This window comes from Paramormyrops kingsleyae, chromosome 19, assembly GCF_048594095.1.
Source record: "Paramormyrops kingsleyae isolate MSU_618 chromosome 19, PKINGS_0.4, whole genome shotgun sequence".
NCBI classification, from domain to species: Eukaryota; Metazoa; Chordata; class Actinopteri; order Osteoglossiformes; family Mormyridae; genus Paramormyrops; species Paramormyrops kingsleyae.
Window position 1 is genome coordinate 14,192,416 of NC_132815.1, and position 20,233 is coordinate 14,212,648.

General features: G+C 41.3%; 2 protein-coding genes and 1 long non-coding RNA gene across 4 annotated transcripts; 1 reads left to right on the forward strand and 2 right to left on the reverse strand.

Annotated features, from left to right (window-relative positions):
- Nucleotides 1–4,296: 4,296 nt before the first annotated feature.
- On the forward strand, nucleotides 4,297–7,058 carry LOC111851570 (B-cell receptor CD22-like). Of its 2 annotated transcripts, none has more exons than XM_072703201.1 (6): nucleotides 4,297–4,607; nucleotides 4,786–5,121; nucleotides 5,256–5,495; nucleotides 5,878–5,965; nucleotides 6,062–6,131; nucleotides 6,701–7,058. In XM_072703201.1, the coding sequence occupies exons 1-6, from the start codon at nucleotides 4,382–4,384 to the stop codon at nucleotides 6,800–6,802; spliced, it is 1,062 nt and encodes a 353-aa protein (XP_072559302.1). In that variant the 5' UTR covers nucleotides 4,297–4,381; the 3' UTR covers nucleotides 6,803–7,058. The 2 variants fall into 2 exon arrangements, with proteins under 2 accessions (XP_072559302.1, XP_072559303.1); XM_072703202.1 differs by having other exon boundaries at nucleotides 4,299–4,607; nucleotides 6,719–7,058.
- A 4,052-nt stretch (nucleotides 7,059–11,110) lies between these two features.
- LOC140581217 (uncharacterized) lies at nucleotides 11,111–13,687 on the reverse strand. The gene is made up of 6 exons (XM_072703099.1): nucleotides 13,270–13,687; nucleotides 12,896–13,135; nucleotides 12,421–12,508; nucleotides 12,255–12,324; nucleotides 11,348–11,668; nucleotides 11,111–11,167 (listed from the first exon to the last, which is right to left on the reverse strand). Exons 1-6 carry the CDS (start codon nucleotides 13,589–13,591, stop codon nucleotides 11,111–11,113), a joined length of 1,098 nt encoding a protein of 365 aa, XP_072559200.1. The 5' UTR covers nucleotides 13,592–13,687.
- Nucleotides 13,688–14,830: 1,143 nt separating this feature from the next.
- LOC111851524 (uncharacterized) lies at nucleotides 14,831–15,891 on the reverse strand. Its single transcript, XR_002840029.2, has 3 exons — nucleotides 15,801–15,891; nucleotides 15,610–15,728; nucleotides 14,831–15,534 (listed from the first exon to the last, which is right to left on the reverse strand). It is a non-coding gene; the product is annotated as an uncharacterized lncRNA (long non-coding RNA).
- Between the last annotated feature and the right edge of the window lie 4,342 nt (nucleotides 15,892–20,233).

The window sequence follows — 20,233 nt, forward strand, 5'->3', positions numbered from 1 at the left end:
GTGCCCCCAATTAATTGACAGACTGAACACGCAAAACACCCCCCCCCCCATAGCCACAGGTGTATAAGATCAAGCACCCAGGCATGCAGACTGCTTCTACAAACACATGTGAAAGAATGGGTCGCTCTCAGGAGCTCAGTGAATTCAAGCATGGAACCGTGATCGGATGCCACCTGTGCAATAAGTCCATTCATGAAATTTCCTTGCTATTAAGTATTCCATGGTCAACTGTTAGTGGTATTATAAGAAAGTGTAAACAATTGGGAACAACAGCAACTCGGCTACAAAGCGGTAGGCCACGCATGCTGAGGCGTACAGTTTGCCGGAGTCACCAACTGTCTGCAGAGCCAGTAGCTACAGACCTCCAAACTTCATGTGGCCTTCAGATTATCTTAAGAACAGTGCATAGAGAACTTCATGGAATGGGTTTCCATGGCCGAGCAGCTGCATGCAAGCTGTTCATCACCAAATCTAATGCAAAGTGTCGGATGCAGTGGTGTAACGCATGCCACCACTGGACTTTAGAGCAGTGATGTGATGAATCACGCTTCTCTGTCTAGCAATCCAATGGATGTGTCTGGGTTCGGCGGTTTCCAGAAGAATGGTACTTGCCTGATTGCATTGTGCCACGTGTAAAGTTTGGTGGAAGGGGGATTATGGTGTGGGGTAGTTTTTCAGGGGTTGGGCTTGGCCCCTTAGTTCCAGTGAAAGGAATTCTTAATTCTGCAGCATTCAAAGCCATTTTGGACAATTTCATGCTCCCAACTTTGTGGGAACAGTTTGGGGAAGGCCCCTTCCTGTTCCAACATGCAAGGTTCATAAGGACACGGATGAGCAAGTCTGATGTGGAGGAACTTGACTGGCCTGCACAGAGCCTTGACCTCAACCCGAAAGAACACCGTTGGGATGAATTAGAGTGCAGATGGCGAGCCAGGCCTAACATCAGTGCCTGACCTCACAAATGCTTTCCTGGAAGAATGGTCAAAAATTCCCATAATCACACTCCTAAACCTTGTGGACAGCCTTCCCAGAAGAGTTTAAGCTGTTATAGCTGCAAAGGGTGGGCCAACTCCATATTAAAGCCTCTGTATTAAGAATGGGATGTCATTAAAGTTCATGTGTGTGTAAAGGCTGGTGTCTCAATACCTTTGGCAATACAGTGTAGGTACACCTGGGATGAACACCTTCTTCGCTTCCATATTTACAAGATATATAAAATATACTAACTTTAAGTAGAATAAATTTTGTGATTTACATGTTTTATAGTGTTAATTGTGAAATGAAAAATGACTTTTGTGAGCTCAACAGGTTGCACGCGTGGTAGCGGATTGCGGCGGGGGGGATGATACGAGATTGTGAACGTTTGGGTTGTGGTTCCGGTCTCAATTTCAGAACCGTTACACCCTTCATTTACTGTATACCCAGTGTTCCCTACAGAGTTAGTGACAGAGGCTGACGGGGGTGCTGGTGTGTTCGTGCACGGAGGCACACTAATGCTTTCTTAAATTAATGATCATAATGCATGCATTTCCTGCTTTGTCTTACATTAGGGTGCCAAACATGTGCAACATCATAGAGACTTTAGTTGCTCAAAAAATAAAACCTAACCAGCGACTGTGACGCGTATAACATGCAACGTCAAGTTCACCAGTAGGTTCTGCTTTTCACTCAGGCTCACAGGCTATAAAAACACCTACGTTTAGCTGACAGAAATTAATTTTGTCCTTAGGAAAAAAAGTAGCTAACCTGATTCATTGCTAATTAAATCCTCCATATATGACAAACCACATGATGTCACTGCCTGAGCATGTCTGTTGACGTCAATTAGGATGCATCTAGCAGGCTTGCAAGTGAATTCACCAGTTCTAGATCACAGCACTGCTGTTTGCTAATTGCTCTATGTTTATGTCCTATAATGACATTCAGCGAGCAACGTCTGATATTATATTTTACTACATATTTTAGCTTAAAGCAGCTTGCACCAGCACAGAAGCAACTTCTTTCTTTGCATTACTGGTCATGGGAAGACTAAGTTCACAATGAGCAAGCTGGACCCAACAGGATGTATGATGTGATTTATTTGCATCTAGCACAGGGCTGCCCAACCCTGCTCCTGGAGACCTACCACTAGCTATGCTGAAGCTAAGCTGGCTCTAATACTGATATGCTACTTAAGGGCCTGATTATCTGTATCAGGTATGTTAAATTAAGCCCCCCCCCCACAAAAAAAAAAAGCCCCCATTCTTGTGGAGACACCCCACATGTGCAGATCAAACTGTCGCATCAACTGAAGAAAACTTTAAGGAGGAGCAAAAACAATGGAGAATAAAAAAAGTCTACTATTGGGAGACACACATCTGTCCCTCACTTTTAGCAGGGCTATTGTGCTGTTAACTATGACGTCCTGTGTGACATCTCACACAATAAAACTGCAGAGTTCCTGTTTAATCAAATGCCTCTGAAGTATTCACATGTACACAGTCTCTTTGCATTCGCTCCAGTAAGGTAAATGGACAAGGGTGTTTTCTTACTGTGGTATACTCTATTTAGTCATCTGTAGTGTAACTCAGCATTGTAAGAGATACAACGCATAACTTTATTTAGTCAAAATGGTTGTGTTTACAAAAAATGGATAATGCTTTACTTGAGAGCGCACAAATAATATAGTATTAAGCTCTTACTTATGTATTAAGTAACCACAGACTAAGTCATAGTTGCATACTGATCTCATATTCATTCATCATGAATTAATTGTGATGCATCTTTTATCCCAAACTGTTACTATATTTGTTACTACTGTATATCTGTCTATTCTGCAAACTGTTGTGAATTACACAAGTATTGAAGTTATTGAAGAAACAAATGATGAATAACACAAATGAGATACTGATTTCATGTTTGTTCATCATTAATGAATCATGACGTATCTTTTATCCCAAGTAGCTGCCATGTTTATTCATGATTTTTGCTTTATTAGTAATTGAGTTATTATGAAGTATTTGTGCCCCCTCAAATTAAGTGTTACCAAAAAATGTAACAAATCAACACATACCTTTAATTATATATACTGTAAAACAGGTTCAGAAAAATAGCTTTGTTTGGTTTAGGAGTAAGTTTTTGGTGAGTACTTGTAGGTAAATATGCATGTTTTGTCAGAATTTACAGTTTGCAGTCTAGCAGCAAAATCCTTGACCAACATCTACACTGGATAGCTGCAGCAGCATTGGTGAACACAGACTTGAGCGGGCTTAGACACTGGACAGGAACACAGAAATTAATTAATTCTGTGCATAATTTCAAATTTGCATCAAAATATAAGGTCTCAGAAATGGTCTGAATGCATGTTTTGACAAATCCTGATATTTTCATGGAAGTCAAAAAAAATGTCAATTTGTCGTTTTTTGTAATGAATTCCTGCAGTGCTGTTCACAAGTTGCATGCATGCAAAAATATGCAAGTTCTGTTCTTCCTGGAGGCCCTGAGGTTATCCTGGTTTTGTGTGACCAGGACTAAGTGCTGCATCTTACTGTGCTGAGTGCACACTCAACAAATAGCAGCAATTTAGCGTTGACTGTTCTCAAAAATGTATTATGTTCACAAAAAAATACCACCTTAAATGTGCTTCGTTTATTTTGAGTGTAGCTAAGAATTCAAGGCACTGATCAGTTCTTACAAGGATGATGTGAACACGTCACCCAAGAGAGTAATTACAGCATTCAGTGTAGACATAGAATATTCATTTAATACCTGCAGTTTTTTCTTTATATTGATCCAGAGAAGGGACCCTGTCAGAGAGGTAACTTGCTCTAATATAGTTATTTCCTGTATGGCTCTATTGTTTAGTCATGGTCTGCTAACTGAATGAAGGTCTGTGCTCAGGAACCACTTCAGCTTTTTGAAATTCCAAACGACTTACTGAGAGTATTATTTAAACACATTGTGCTTCTGGCAGGTTAATGTACACATATTAGTGCTCTCTGGTATCAAAGCTTCTCTTCAGTTGAGTCATGACTGTGGCTGAGGGATTCATTCTCATTGGCTGCCTGCTGCAAGGTGAGACACGGCCAATGGGGGGGGGGTTGCAGACTTCACTTGCCTGTTTACTGACAGCATGTTTCCTCTGTTTGCACAGTTTAATGACTTCAGTTGAAGTTAATATCTTGTATTTTTGAATTTATGACATTAATGTAATATACTGACGTGTTTGTTATAGTGTAAATGTACAGCAGTGTTTCTTGGTATGATTACAGGGGCTCTGTGCAGTACCTGGTCAGTCCAGATGCCTCAGAACATACAAGCTCTGCATGGATCCTGTGTGCTGATTCCCTGCACATTCCAGATTCCATCTGACTATGATCAATATCTGAAAGCCCCAGTCGGAATGTGGTGGTCAAATAGAAGGGCCCCTAATGAGAAAATTGTGTTTTTTTCCAATAAAACAGAGAATTACATTCAAGGAAATATAACTGGGAATTTATTTAAGAAGAACTGCACCACAGTCCTGAACAATATTCTCTTGAGATGGACTAGTATCTTTTCCTTTAGGATTGAAGACAACAATCCTCTTAAGTATAATTTTGCTGAAACCGTGAAAATTAATGTTAAAGGTATAGACATCTTTATATGACTGTTGACCATTATCTTACTAATATAGAGAGATTTCCAAAAAGTTGGCTCCATGTTTGTTGGATGCAATTCAGTTTCAGTGAATGTGAGTATTGGTGGATTTAAGCTGTGATATAATGTGATATGAATCATGTGACTCTTTATCTCTGTGTCTTTCAGACTCTCCACCCAGCCCCCAGGTCACCATAAACAGGGACATGGTGAAGGAGGGGGACTCTGTGACTCTGAGGGAGGGGGACTCTGTGACTCTGATCTGCTCGGCTCCAGCTCCCTGTCCATCACTCCCCCCGACTCTGTCATGGACCCCCAGGCTGAGTGACAGTGTCACTGTATTTCAGGAGAATGATGATCACACTAAACATGTATTTTCTGTTATGACCTTTACTGCCTCACATCTCCTCCATAAGCAGGAAATCAAATGTACAGCAGTTTACAGGCTCCAAGCAGACAACAGTGAGAGGACATCCCACACAAATGTAACTCTCAATGTTCAGTGTGAGTCCATTTTGATCACATTTTTATGAAATTCTGTGTGAGATTTCTTGTCATAATCTCTGAGTGAATTTAATTCTGATGCATATTATGTCTGATGTAAGTGATATTCCTTGGTTACTTTAACATTCCCGCAGATTCTCCTAAAAACACTTTGGTGTTAATTGGAAAAGATGGGAGTCTAACCTGCAGCAGTGATGCCAACCCAGCAGTGAACAATTACACCTGGTATAAAGTGACTGGGAGTGAAATTGAAGTTGTTTCATACACACAGAGCCTCACCTGTAATATCACTGAGGTCAGTGGACAGTATTACTGTCAGGCTCAGAATGAACACGGCCTGCAGAATTCAAGCACTGTGCAGCCTCACTGTGAATGTAAGTATCACTTCATATCACTTTCTGCTAAGTGACAATGTTCTATTTCACCTGTGATGATTTTCCTCCTTATTTGAACGTAAGTATAAACATACTTATCAAACCCATGATTATGCAAAAGCCAGCTGGCAGAGGAGTAACCAGTGCAAAGTGACTGAGGGTGACAGCAATACTGTCATATAGTATAACAGGAACTCTTTCAAAAGTTAAAGTCATAGCACACAAATGTAATTCTAAATGTTTAGTGTTAGACCATTCGGATCATATTTTCTAAAATTTCTGTGAGTCGTATGAAACATGGTGTCATAACATTTCTCTGAATTTAAAGCAAATCTGAAGGATGTTATACAATAAAATGGACACACATCTGTTTGCTGTGCAGCTGTCAAAGCTCCGCCCACTTTGATTGGCGCTGCTGCAGGGGCTGCTGGGATGATTCTCACCTGCATCCTACTGACAATTATTCTCAAGTGAGTGTCTGTACCTGAATCTTCCCTGAATGAAAAGGTACCTGCTTCATTAAACAGTTTTTAACAGTCTGTTCCTGATCAATTCATGATTTCCAGGAAAAGCTGCACCAGACAGAATCATGGCAGTGAGACACAGGAAACAGGAGAATTAACACTGACAAACCAGGTGAGTCTCTCTCATGGGCTGCAGATCCACACAAAGCACTACCATGCTGCACACAGACATGAGAGTATGGAGAGATCATAAGAAGTATGGACTTTATGACATATTACCAGCACCATTTATGTCATTAAATTAATGACCCTTTACTGACACTTTGTAAATGACAAATTTTAAGTGTAATCATAATTTTCTTAATTATCACAAACATTCTAATGTTATACAAGGTCTGCAGCTGCCCACTTTCTCTGCCTTACTGACCTAACTGTACTTCTCTGTCTTAAACTAAATATTCTCTGTTAATTAGTATGCATTTGCCTGGCATCCTGATCAGTATCTCAGTTCTGCTACTGTGGAATTCTACTATTTATATTTATCATTAGTATCTTGCTGTAGATTGTTCTACGTTTTGAGGCTGTTCACCAATATTTCTTTAATTAACCATTGTCTTGTTTTCTTATGACCATATAAGTGCAGTTTTTGTGTTATGAGTTATTGAATGACTGACCAGTTTTAAAATCACATTTAAAAGCTTGACATGCATCATTGATTTTTCTGATTTGCACTTTTGAAAGCTATACAACAAATTTCAGGTGAACACACCTGAACCAAAGGAGGAAGCAACATATGGGAACATCTGCCATCAGCTGGGCACCAAAGGTCCAGACAAGATGTAGCAATGAGGAGGACAGTGGTGCTTATGATGGTCAGCAAGATGATCTTGCCATTTTTAATCCACTGATTTCATAAGAAAAGGTAGCCATGCAGTGATGAAGCAGGTTAAGAATCTGAAAAGAAAAATGGCTTAGACTGTAACTTCGAATTGGACACGATACTATAGAAACATTTTAACAATGTCTCATTTGTTGCTAATGTCAGAAATAAAAGTGAAAAGTTCCTTTAATTTTTGCTTCAGTTGGGATGTTAACAGATCCGTGTGATACAGGGATGGGATGACTGAAGAGGGACTGGTTTAAGGTTTGTGGTTTAATGAACTAGCAGAAGCCCCATAATGAACTTTTCCGCACTATTGGAAATTTTGATTTTTTCACCCTTTCCTAGTGTCCATGCCGAGTTTGATGCCTGCATCACTAAGTGCTTGGTTATCCTTAAATGCTGATTTAATCTGCTGAGCTTGCAGTTCATGTTATAGATCTTCTTGAAAAAAATTAATATGAAAACTTGTATTAAATTAGTGGGACCTTGCAAACACTTATAGCTCTACCACAAAAACCTTTTCAGTCATGCTTTTTTTCTTTTTCTTTTTTTACATGGAATCATGAGCTTAAAACCGAGCTTTGCATCAAGCCACAGACTTTGTGTATCATTACTCCCCTATTCCCATTCCATTTTTAACAGAATATCAAAATCATTTGTGTGCCATAAAGACTTGTGCAGTGGGACAGATATGGCCTATAGGCCTTCAGCTTGACATTTGTGGTGTAGGTGTTGTGATCGAGCAAGCGAGCGAGCCGGGAAGCAAGCGAGCAAAGCCGAGGATGCAGGCAAACGGGGTTTTATTCTGGAAGCAGGACCGGGGAAACACGACAGTAAACTTATTGTAAATTTATATTGTGGTGCCAGCCGGACCTAGAGAAAGAGTAGAGAAAGACACGGAGACTTCATTGCCAGGGAAAACACGCTCTTTATCAGCAGTCCTTAAAAGGACTACAACAGGCACCCAACGAACATCGAACCAAAGACACAGATGGGAAACACAAGGTTGTCAGATGATGAACTGCAAGATGCACACACGCTGGGAGATTTACATACGCTAAGTACACGCGAGGATCAGACCAGGTACACACAAGACAGGGGCAAACACACACACCACAATAAGGAAATGGAACCATTAACATTAATAACAACAACAACACAACAAGGGCTATTTACAACTGCGTGCGGGGCATGCTGGGACACGTGGGGCATGCTGGGACACGTGGGGCATGCTGGGACACGTGGTGCTACACTATGAATACAGTAAAGTCATTAATTTGACAACAAAAGGAAAGATAGCAAAGAAGAAAAAGAATGAAAAAATAAAGAAAAAAATCAACTCAAAAATGCCAATGAGACAAGCAATAGGTGTTATTATGCAGTATGCAAGTGAAAAATGTGAGGGTGCATACCGTACTTTACCCTTCATGGTCAGCATATGTTGTGTGTGTGCGTGCATGCGAGCAGGTATACCTATCCTTATGGGGACACAACGTGATAAATATCTGTCTTTTCGCTGGGGGCTCCAGTTTCCTCCCACGGTCCAAAAGCATGCAGTGTAGGCTGATTAGTGTGTCTAAATTGGCCTTGTGTGTGTGTACCCTGTGGTGTGTTGGTTCCCATTGTTCCCAGAATAGGCTCCCAGCCCTTTGTGACCCCAGTTGGGATTCAGTGGTTACAATAATGGATGGATGGGTGAATGAGCAGTCCCCTCATACCTGACATGTGTATGTGTGCACATGCATGTCCCTTCTGCATTGGGAAAATGAAAGCAATACATTGTGAGGTGGAGATGAAGGAGGAGCTAAAGGAAGATCAATTAGTTATGCATTGTTGAAGTTTGACTCTATGAGCTTTTTTTGTGATACTTTATGTATTCTAAGCCTCACTAATTGCTTATTGTCCATTGGATACCCTAAGGATAATTTGCAACATGTACTCATGTAAATTTTGCAGAATGTTTTACATTAATCAAATTAATAAACATTACCCGAACAAAGAATCTTTCATGTTCCACTTTCTTGCAACCAAATCTTGACTCTGTGTTGTGTTAATATTGTTCTATCATAGTTCTATCACATCTATAAATTATTTGCTGCTGCATTAAAAAAATAAGTGCCAGACATCATGCTAAATACAGTTTCGGAGCTGAAAAGCCCATTGCATTAATACAGAGGCGGGGTCCGAATTCAGGAACTGCATCTTTCAAAAGATACAGACTACAGAGCTATTGCAGACTGCATCCTATGGAAAGTCCATACAATGAATCTTGGGATAGGTTAGGCTCTGAAGGAGCCTTTGGGTGGATGCAACAGAAGGATGCATTTCTAGGTCATATTTGAAGTAGCCGTTGACATGTGACAGCCTTGCTGCACCTCTGTGACACATCTGGTCTTCAAACGCAGCCCCTGAATTCAGACGCAGCCAGAGTGCATTAACTGCTGGCACTTCCTCATTTTGTGGATATTATTTTTTCTGGTTTGCTGGCTATTAATTTTACTTTTACTTTAGACGCTGGTTCCAGCTAGTTTGCAGCATGTTACGACAACTAAAAAAATGTATTGCTAAAAAATATAAAACCAATAAAGCAGTAACAATGTATTGCATAAATGGGATATAATTCTTTACAATTTCCACAAATAACTGAAATATGCAATTTCTTTTTTCCCCATTTCAGTATTTTCAAAACACATACAGTGTAACAGTTCACTTCCATTGTCTGAAAACCATGAACCAGTAGGGATGGATTTTCTACTGCATAATTTTGTCCTTCTTCACCACTGCATATTCACTCTCATTGGTTCCCCTCTCTTCTAAAACAATAACATAATCATCTTGTTGACCCTTAGAAGCACCTCTTTGCTGCGTATTCCCAGAAGCTTCCACTGTAGCAGACCTCTTATCTGGACCTTTGGTGCCCAGCTGATGGCAGATGTTCCCATATGTTGCTTCCTCCTTTGGTTCAGGTGTGTTCAGCTGATCATCCAGCACTGAGCTCTTCCTGTCTTCTATGGTCTCTTGTTGCACCCCAGTTAGGGCTGCACGATATTGGGAAAAAATCATATTGCAATACTTAATATTTCTGCGATATATATTGCGATATTGGGATTTAAAAAAATCTAATTAGTTCAATAGCTCTATTGCAGGGATATTCAACTAAAATGTAAAGAGGTCCAGTTAGAGAAAATGTCTTGAAGCAAAGGTCCGTAAGATCATGTCTAACTATTTAGTGTGATATATATTTAAGTAACCTATCAGTTGTATCAGCATTGCATGTAATCAGTACCTGACTGTCAAATCAAGTTAATTCAGTACAATTCAATTCGAGATGTCTGCATACATATGTAACAATTCCTACCTTGTAAATAGTCTGCTTTTATTTTTTAACCGTGTAGATACACTTTTGACGTAGCTTATTTTAGGTTTATAATGGAATAATATAGATTTGCCGTAAGATTTCCTGCGCGACTCTGAAATCTTGAGTGGCATGCCAGATGCTGAAAACGTACAATTTTTGTTTCACCTGAGTTGATTTAAATAACAGATAACATTACTTTATACAGTTGTTAAAAAGGGGAATCTTCCATGAACATGAAATCACCAATAAACTACGTCTACTGTACTTATCCAACATGTTATATAATACATGCTGTGTTGGAAAACGTTTCAGCTATATGATTTTAGGACAGATAAGACACTCTTAGGAACATTACGGCTTTTTGGTCGCTTCGCTGCTGCTATTAACACTAATGGCACATTAGCGCAGACAAACAAAACACAAGAGCACAAGAGCATCTGGAGGCATTGGCCGAACTACGTCTTGCTTCGCGGTTAAAGGCGTTTGACGTTCATTGGCGTGGGAAGCGGCGGTTCAAGTGCTAAACAACTACCGAAAAGACTATAAACGTCGCGCCGGTTAAAATAGAAGCGTCCCGTCAGATTTTAAATCATAACTTTCTATTTTGGCTATCGGTCCGGGTCTTCATGGTTCAGCTTCTGGGTCCGGACCCCGGCCGCGGTCCGCCTGTTAGTGACCGCTGCTCTATTGGTATAATTAATCATTCTAGAAAGATTGAGCTGATTTTGCCCAAATATAATGGTAATGATTACTTAATCAGTATTAAACAGTGCATGAGCTATACATATACTACGGAAGCTTATCGCATATGGGGGTTAACATGAGTGACAAAATAGCGCTGGGTTAAATGGTTAGCGCTGAGATCGAGAATGTTTGTGATCGGTGGTTCGTTCTGTGATCGACATGTTTGTTAGCTGCCGGTGCAAAGGTGCGTGTCGGCCTTGTATCCAAAAACCTTTAGATTAACCTAAATTATATGACACACTTTTGTGGATTGTTTAAGAATAAGAACAACGTGACATTTGTTAGTTTAGCAAAAACACCAAAAGCGTTGTCCACGCTGCTTAATTTATTTTGCGTTACTTAACATCGCACGTGCGTACATCGCGATGACAATGCTGAAACGAAATATCCGTGCAGCCCTAACCAAAATTTCAGTTTTTCTCTTCTGAGTCCCTGTAAATTCCTGGGCTCTGAAGCCACATCCAGACACATCTCCACTACCAGGTTTCTGGGTTTCCTTCCTCTTATCATTGGGTCCAGGCTTGACCCCCAAGACATTGACATGCTGCTCCTGCTCTTCCTGGACCTCAGACTTAATATCTGTTCCTTCCTGCTCTTTCTGAGTATTCAGGTTGACCTCTGCATACTCAGTGCTCTGTGAGCTCCCTCGGATGGTTCCTGTTCCCTGTTCAGTCTCTCTGTTGTGTTCAATGATGGCATAGACGACTGGAGTGTCATTTTCACACTGACAAATTTGTTGTATAGTTTTAAAAAGTGCAAATCAGAAAAAGAAATTAGATGCATGTTAAGTTTTAAAATGTGGTTTTTAAACTGGTCAGTTATTCAGTAATTCCACAAAAACTACAATTATATGGTCATAAGAAAACAAGACAATGCTTAATCGAAGAAATATTGGTGAACAGCCTCAAAACATAGAACAATCTACAGCAAGATACTAATGATAAATATAAATAGTAGAATTCCATAGTAGTGGAACTGAGATACTGATCAGGATGCCAGGCTAATGCATACTAATTAACAGAGAATATTTAGTTTAAGACAGAGAAATACAGTTAGGTCAGTAAGGCAGAGAAAGTGGGCAGCTGCAGACCGTATATAACATTAGAATGTTTGTGGTAATTAAACTTAATTATGATTCCACTTAAAATTTGTCATTTACTAAGTGTCAGTAAAGGGTCATTAATTTAATGACACATTGTGCTGGTAACATGTCATAAAGTCCATACTTCTTATGATCTCTCCATACTCTCATGTCTGTGTGCAGCATGGCAGTGCTTTGTGTGGATCTGCAGCCCATGAGAGAGACTCACCTGGTTTGTCAGTGTTAATTCCCCTGTTTCCTGTGTCTTACTGCCATGATTCTGTCTGGTGCAGCTTTTCCTGGAAATCATGAAGTGATCAGGAACAGACTGTTAAAAACTGTTAATCTAAACAGGGACCTTTTCATTCAGGGAAGATTCAGGTACAGACACTCACTTGAGAATAATTGTCAGTAGGATGCAGGTGAGAATCATCCCAGCAGCCCCTGCAGCAGCACCAATCAAAGTGGGCGGAGCTTTGACAGCTGCACAGCAAACAGATGTGTGTCCATTTTATTGTATAACCATCTATCAGATTTGCTTTAAATTCACAGAAAGGTTATGACACCATGTTTCATACGGCTCACAGAAATTTTACAAAATATGATCCGAATGGTCTAACACTAAACATTTAGAATTACATTTGTGTGCTATAAATTTAACTTTTGAAAGAGTTCCTGTTATACTATATGACAGTATTGCTGTCACCCTCAGTCACTTTGCACTGGTTACTCCTCTGTCAGCCGGCTTTGGCATAATCATGGGTTTGATAAGTATGTTTGTTTATACTTACGTTCAAATAAGGAGGAAAATCATCACAGGTGAAACAGAACATTGTCACTTAGCAGAAAGTGATATGAAGTGATACTTACATTCACAGTGGAGCTGCACAGTGCTTGAATTCTGCAGGCCGTGTTCATTCTGAGCCTGACAGTAATACTGTCCACTGACCTCAGTGATATTACAGGTGAGGCTCTGTGAGTATGAAACAACTTCAATTTCACCCCCAGTCACTTTATACCAGATGTAATTTTTCACTGCTGGGTTGGCATCACTGCTGCAGGTTAGACTCCCGTCTTTTCCAATTAACACCAAAGTGTTTTTAGGAGAATCTGCGGGAATGTTAAAGTAACCAAGGAATATCACTTACATCAGACATAATATGCATCAGAATTAAATTCACTCAGAGATTATGACAAGAAATCTCACACAGAATTTCATAAAAATGGGATCAAAATGGACTCACACTGAACACTGAGAGTTACAGTTGTGTGGGATGTCCTCTCACTGTTATCTGCTTGGAGCCTGTAAACTGCTGTACATTTGACTTCCTGTTTATGGAGGAGATGTGAGGCAGTAAAGGTCATAACAGAAGATGCATGTTTAGTTTGATCATCATTCTCCTGAAATACAGTGACACTGTCACTCAGCCTGGGGGTCCATGACAGAGTCGGGGGGAGTGATGGACAGGGAGCTGGAGCCGAGCAGGTCAGAGTCACAGAGTCCCCCTCCCTCAGAGTCACAGAGTCCCCCTCCCTCAGAGTCACAGAGTCCCCCTCCTTCACCATGTCCCTGTTTATGGTGACCTGGGGGCTGGGTGGAGAGTCTGAAAGACACAGAGACAAAGAGTCACATGATTCATATCACATTATATCACAGCTTAAATCCACCAATACTCACATTCACTGAAACTGAATTACATCCAACAAACATGACAGATTGATCTGTATATGTGCGGTGTCTCCACAAGAACGGGGATGTTTTATGTGGGGGGGGGGGCTAAAGTTCTTGAAAAACAACAGGAGGGTTGAGTTTATCAAGACAAGAAAGTGGTGAAATGAGAGAGAAAACAAAAAAATGAAGCTGTAGAATAATGTTGACACAATGTGGGGACATGAGTGCGGAGTTTGTGTCTGGGGACAAACCCCAGTGTATCTCTCTTAGCAATCTTTGTTCACAGTGACGATGGTGGCTTAATTCAGGGGTTAAATCAGAATCACAGAGGCCTGTCACGTACACAGTGGATTGTGGGGGGGCAGGGGTAGACAGGCTACAGCAGGGGTCTCCAACTCCGGTCCTGGAGAGCTACTGTCCAGTAGGTTTTCTCTCCAACCTGGTTTCCGATGAGCCACATGTGCTCTCAGGTTAATACCAGTAACAGATGTGGCTCATCATAAGCCAGGAAAAGTAGAAAACCTACTGGACAGTACAGTAGGTCTCCAGGACCAGAGTTGGAGACCCTTGGACTGAAGGGTAACAAAGGGCCTTGTGATCTGAACTCACCCCACCAAGGTTCATCCACAGCCCCCCATCTTAAGGCTGATATATGCTTCTGCATCTAGCCTAAGCCATCACCTATACAAGTGACCTATGCTGTTGTGAGAGTTTATACTTGTGCTCTGGTGTGTCTGTGTTGTTCAGCAATTACACCTCCGCAACGCTAAGTGACACATAGCTTTGGATGCTGCATTTATCGTCTTCCCACACTGTGATATATTAAATTGTTGAAACAGAAAAAAACAAACATTTAACAAAGTTTATTTTTTGAGTCCTGGTTATATTTGTGTGGCGTGTGATACGAGGCGGCTCTGTTTTTCCTACTCGTTAAATCCTGATTATCCCTTTCACTACCCCAAAAAGGAAAGGTGACATGCCAGATTACGCCACCCTGGGAATTTCACCCAAGGAAATAACGGATCCTCCTCTAATACCATAAGGCACCCAGGTTCGGTCTATGCCCAGGCAGGAGACGTGATATCACTTAAATTGTTTATTACACAAACTCTAAAAACACAGCAAACGAACAATTCGTCCCAAGGACACAAAATGGGAGCTCTGTAGCAGGTACAATTGGGAATAAGTGGGCAGCGTAGGAGTTCGGTAAAGCAAAAAACCCAAACAAAGTTCACGACAACCCAAAAAAAAAAAGGAAACTCGCAGCTCACGCACACCAAACGCCAGCCCCCCGATTCACTAACCCCACACTAAATTGACCCATCCCACACACCAGCGGACAAACAAGGACACTCCTGAAAGCCGGTGTGATACCATAGCTGTAGCATGGAGTTCTAGTGTGCTTTGGGGGTTAGGAGTAAGGAATGTGTTGTCCAGTAGATGGCGCTCACACATTATCCCTGTATGGGTTAGACAGTGGGCCGGCAGTGACGTAGAAGGAGAGGGAGATTTTGGTACTTAGCAAGTAGCCAGTGGCCAAGCCGGACAACTTGGTGTATGCATGTCTTTGTTCACAGTAAATGTTGCTGGAGGTAATTCGAGGTTGTGGCCAATTATTCAGTTCAAGACACAACAGCCGGTCAGACAAAACAAAAGAATTAAGCAAAATAACACCAACGATTTAAATTTATACATTAAATACAGAACAACCACTTAACACAAAACAATTAATGAAAAGAAACATAAAACCAAAATATAAAACAGATCCAACAGAGCAGCAGTGGTCCTACAAAGTCCCCGTCGCGTTCTTGCAGCCGGTAAATCATCCAGACACCATCTATTAGAAAAGCAGAGACAGTTTATGTGCTACAGCCAGGAAAGAGGGCAGAACCGACAACTTAGGCAAACATACCACTCAGGCAGCGGCCTCAATCACACGCAAGAGGGGAAAGGCAAACCATACCGGTGTCACACTGGAGGAGAAACTGTCCTGCTACGAAGCGATGTACACGCTGCCTTCAATCCGAGTTACTATTAAACGCAAACGAACAATCAATGGCAAAACGTAGCCGATAGGGAGGAAAACAGCTACTGCTACCTTACTCATGCTGCTAGGAGAGTCGAAGGAAGTGGGCAGTATCAACACCGTCAAGTCAGGCAATGCCCCCCACTGGGCACCAAAGCTTTATAGAAGGTGCCCCCAATTAATTGACAGACTGAACACGCAACACCCCCCCCCCCCCCACCACACACAATCAAACCAGCTCCACCTGCTACATTTCAGCTCCTCTAAACTTCCCGTAGACAAATTTCGAAAAACGCTGAGCCACTACAAAGTCACTTTTTATTCATTTTTCCTTCTAAAGTTAGTCTCTATACTACTTTTTACTCTGTTTTAGTCTAATAAAATACAAATAAACCTAAAGAAAGTAAAGTAAATTGGTGCTGTCATCCTCAGTGTTTTGTAGACCTCTTGCTAGATTGGCTTATTTAATGCTAGATATGAATAGCGCTTCAGTGTCAATCTGCAATGTACACTATATTGGCAAAAGTATTGGGACACCCCTCCAAATCATGGAATTCAGATGTTCCAATCACTTCCATAGCCACAGGTGTATAAAATCAAGCACCTAGGCATGCAGACTGCTTCTACAAACATTTGCGAAACAATGGTTCGCTCTCAGGAGCTCAGTGAATTCAAGTGTGGTACCGTGATCGGATAGTATTCCATGGTCAACTGTTAGTGGTATTATAACAAAGTGTAAACAATTGGGAACAACAGCAACTCGGCTACAAAGCGGTAGGCCACGCATGCTGAGGCATACAGTTTGCCGGAGTCACCAACTGTCTGCAGAGCCAGTAGCTACAGACCTCCAAACTTCATGTGGCCTTCAGATTATCTTAAGTGGATAGAGAACTTCATGGAATGGGTTTCCATGGCCGAGCAGCTGCATGCAAGCTGTACACTCACCTAAAGGATTATTAGGAACACCTGTTAAATTTCTCATTAATGCAATTATCTAATCAACCAATCACATGGTTGCTTCAATGCATTTAGGGGTGTGGTCCTGGTCAAGACAATCTCCTGAACTCCAAACTGAATGTCAGAATGGGAAAGAAAGGTGATTTAAGCAATTTTGAGCGTGGCATGGTTGTTGGTGCCAGACGGGCCAGTCTGAGTATTTCAGCTCAGTTACTGGGATTTTCACGCACAACCATTTCTAGGGTTTACAAAGAATGGTGTGCAAAGGGAAAAACATCCAGTATGCGGCAGTCCTGTGGGCAAAAATGCCTTGTTGATGCTAGAGGTCAGAGGAGAATGGGCCGACTGATTCAAGCTGATAGAAGAGCAACTTTGACTGAAATAACCACTCGTTACAACCGAGGTATGCAGCAAAGCATTTGTGAAGCCACAACACGCACAACCTTGAGGCGGATGGGCTACAACAGCAGAAGACCCCACCGGGTACCACTCATCTCCACTACAATTAGGAAAAAGAGGCTACAATTTGCACGAGCTCACCAAAATTGGACAGTTGAAGACTGGAAAAATGTTGCCTGGTCTGATGAGTCTCGATTTCTGTTGAGACATTCAAATGGTAGTCAGAATTTGGCGTAAACAGAATGAGAACATGGATCCATCATGCCTTGTTACCACTGTGCAGGCTGCTGGTGGTGGTGTAATGGTGTGGGGGATGTTTTCTTGGCACACTTTAGGCCCCTTAGTGCCAATTGGGCATCGTTTAAATGCCACGGCCTACCTGAGCATTGTTTCTGACCATGTCCATCCCTTTATGACCACCATGTACCCATCCTCTGATGGCTACTTCCAGCAGGATAATGCACCATGTCACAAAGCTCGAATCATTTCAAATTGGTTTCTTGAACATGACAATGAGTTCACTGTACTACAATAGCCCCCACAGTCACCAGCTCTCAACCCAATAGAGCATCTTTGGGATGTGGTGGAACAGGAGCTTCGTGCCCTGGATGTGCATCCCACAAATCTCCATCAACTGCAAGATGCTATCCTATCAATATGGGCCAACATTTCTAAAGAATGCTTTCAGCACCTTGTTGAATCAATGCCATGTAGAATTAAGGCAGTTCTGAAGGTGAAAGGGGGTCAAACACCGTATTAGTATGGTGTTCCTAATAATCCTTTAGGTGAGTGTACATCACCAAATGTAATGTAAAGTGTCGGATGCAGTGGTGTAAAGCATGCCACCACTGGACTTTAGAGCAGTGATGTGATGAATCACGCTTCTCTGTCTAGCAATCCAATGGATGTGTCTGGGTTCGGTGGTTTCCAGAAGAATGGTACTTGCCTGATTGCATTGTGCCACGTGTAAAGTTTGGTGGAGGGGGGATTATGGTGTGGGGTAGTTTTTCAGGGGTTGGGCTTGGCCCCTTAATTCCAGTGAAAGGAATTCTTAATTCTGCAGCATTCAAAGCCATTTTGGACAATTTCATGCTCCCAACTTTGTGGGAACAGTTTGGGGAAGGCCCTTCCTGTTCCAACATTCAAGGTCCATAAGGACATGAATGAGCAAGTCTGGTGTGGAGGAACTTGACTGGCCTGCACAGAGCCTTGACCTCAACCCGAAAGAACACCGTTGGGATGAATTAGAGTGCAGACGGCGAGCCAGGCCTAACATCAGTGCCTGACCTCACAAATACTCTCCTGGAAGAATGGTCAAAAATTCCCATAAACATACTACTAAACCTTGTGGACATCCTTCCCAGAAGAGTTTAAGCTGTTATAGCTGCAAAGGGTGGGCAAACTCCATATTAAAGTCTATGTATTAAGAATGGGATGTCATTAAAGTTCATGTGTGTGTAAAGGCTGGTGTCTCAATACCTTTGGCAATATAGTGTAGGTACACCTGGGATGAACACCTTCTTCACTCCCATATTTACAAAATATACAGCTTGCTCCTAACTTTAAGTAGAATAAATTTTGTGATTTACATGTTTTATAGTGTTAATTGTGAAATGAAAAATGACTTTTGTGAGCTCAACCGGTTGCACCCGTGGTAGCGGATTGCGGCGGGGGGGATGATACGAGATTGTGAACGTTTGCGTTGTGGTTTCGGTCTCAGTTTCAGAACCGTTACGCCCTTCATTTATACCCAGTGTTCCCTACAGAATTAGTGACAGAGGCTGACGGGGGTGCCGGTGTGTGCGCGTGCATGGAGGCACACTAATGCTTTCTTAAATTAATGATCATAATGCATGCATTTCCTGCTTTGTCTTACATTAGGGTGCCGATCATGTGCAACATCATAGAGACTTTAGATGCTCAAAAATAAAACCTAACCAGCGACTGTGACGCGTATAACATGCAACGTCAAGCTCACCAGTAGGTTCTGCTTTTCACTCAGGCTCACAGGCTATAAAAACACCTACATTTAGCTGACAGAAATTAATTTTGTCCTTAGGAGAAAAAGTAGCTAATCTGATTCATTGCTAATTAAATCCTCCATATATGACCAACCACATGATGTCACTGCCTGAGCATGTCTGTGAAGTCAACTATGATGCATCTAGCAGGCTTGCAAGTGAATTCACCAGTTCTAGATCACAGCACTGCTGTTTGCTAATTGCTCTATTTTTATGTCCTATAATGACATTCAGAGAGCAACGTCTGATAGTATATTTTACTACATATTTTACCTTAAAGCAGCTTGCACCAGCACAGAAGCAACTTCTTTCTTTGCATTACTGGTCATGGGAAGACTAAGTTCACAATGAGCAAGCTGGACCCAACAGGATGTATGATGTGATTTATTTGCATCCCTACCCAACCCTGCTCCTGGAGACCTACCACTAGCTATGCTGAAGCTAAGCTGGCTCTAATACTGATATGCTACTTAAGGGCCTGATTATCTGTATCAGGTATGTTAAATTAAGCCCCCCCCCCCCCACAAAAAAAAAGCCCCCATTCTTGTGGAGACACCCCACATGTGCAGATCAAACTGTCGCATCAACTGAAGAAAATTTTAAGGAGGAGCAAAAACAATGCAGAATAAAAAAAGTTTACTATTGGGAGACACACATCTGTCACTCACTTTTAGCAGGACTGTTGTGCTGTTAACTATGATGTTCTGTGTGACATCTCACACAATAAAACTGCAGAGTTCCTGTTTAACCAACTGCCTCTGAAATACTCACATGCACACAGTCTCCAGTAAGGTAAATGGACAAGTATGTTTTATTACTGTGGTATAATATATTTAGTCATCTGTATCTACAACTCTGCATTGTAAGAGATACAAAGCATAACTTTATTTAGTCAAAATGATTGTTTTTATAAAAAATGGGTAACACTTCACTTGAGAGCGCACAAATAATATAGTATTAAGCTCTTACTTATGTATTAAGTAACCACAGACTAAGTCATAGTTACATTCTGATCTCATATTCATTCATCATTAATTAATTGTGATACATCTTTTATCCCAAAAAGTTAATATATTTGTTACTATATCTATTCTGCAAACTGTTGTGAATTACAGAAGGAGTTACTGAAGAAA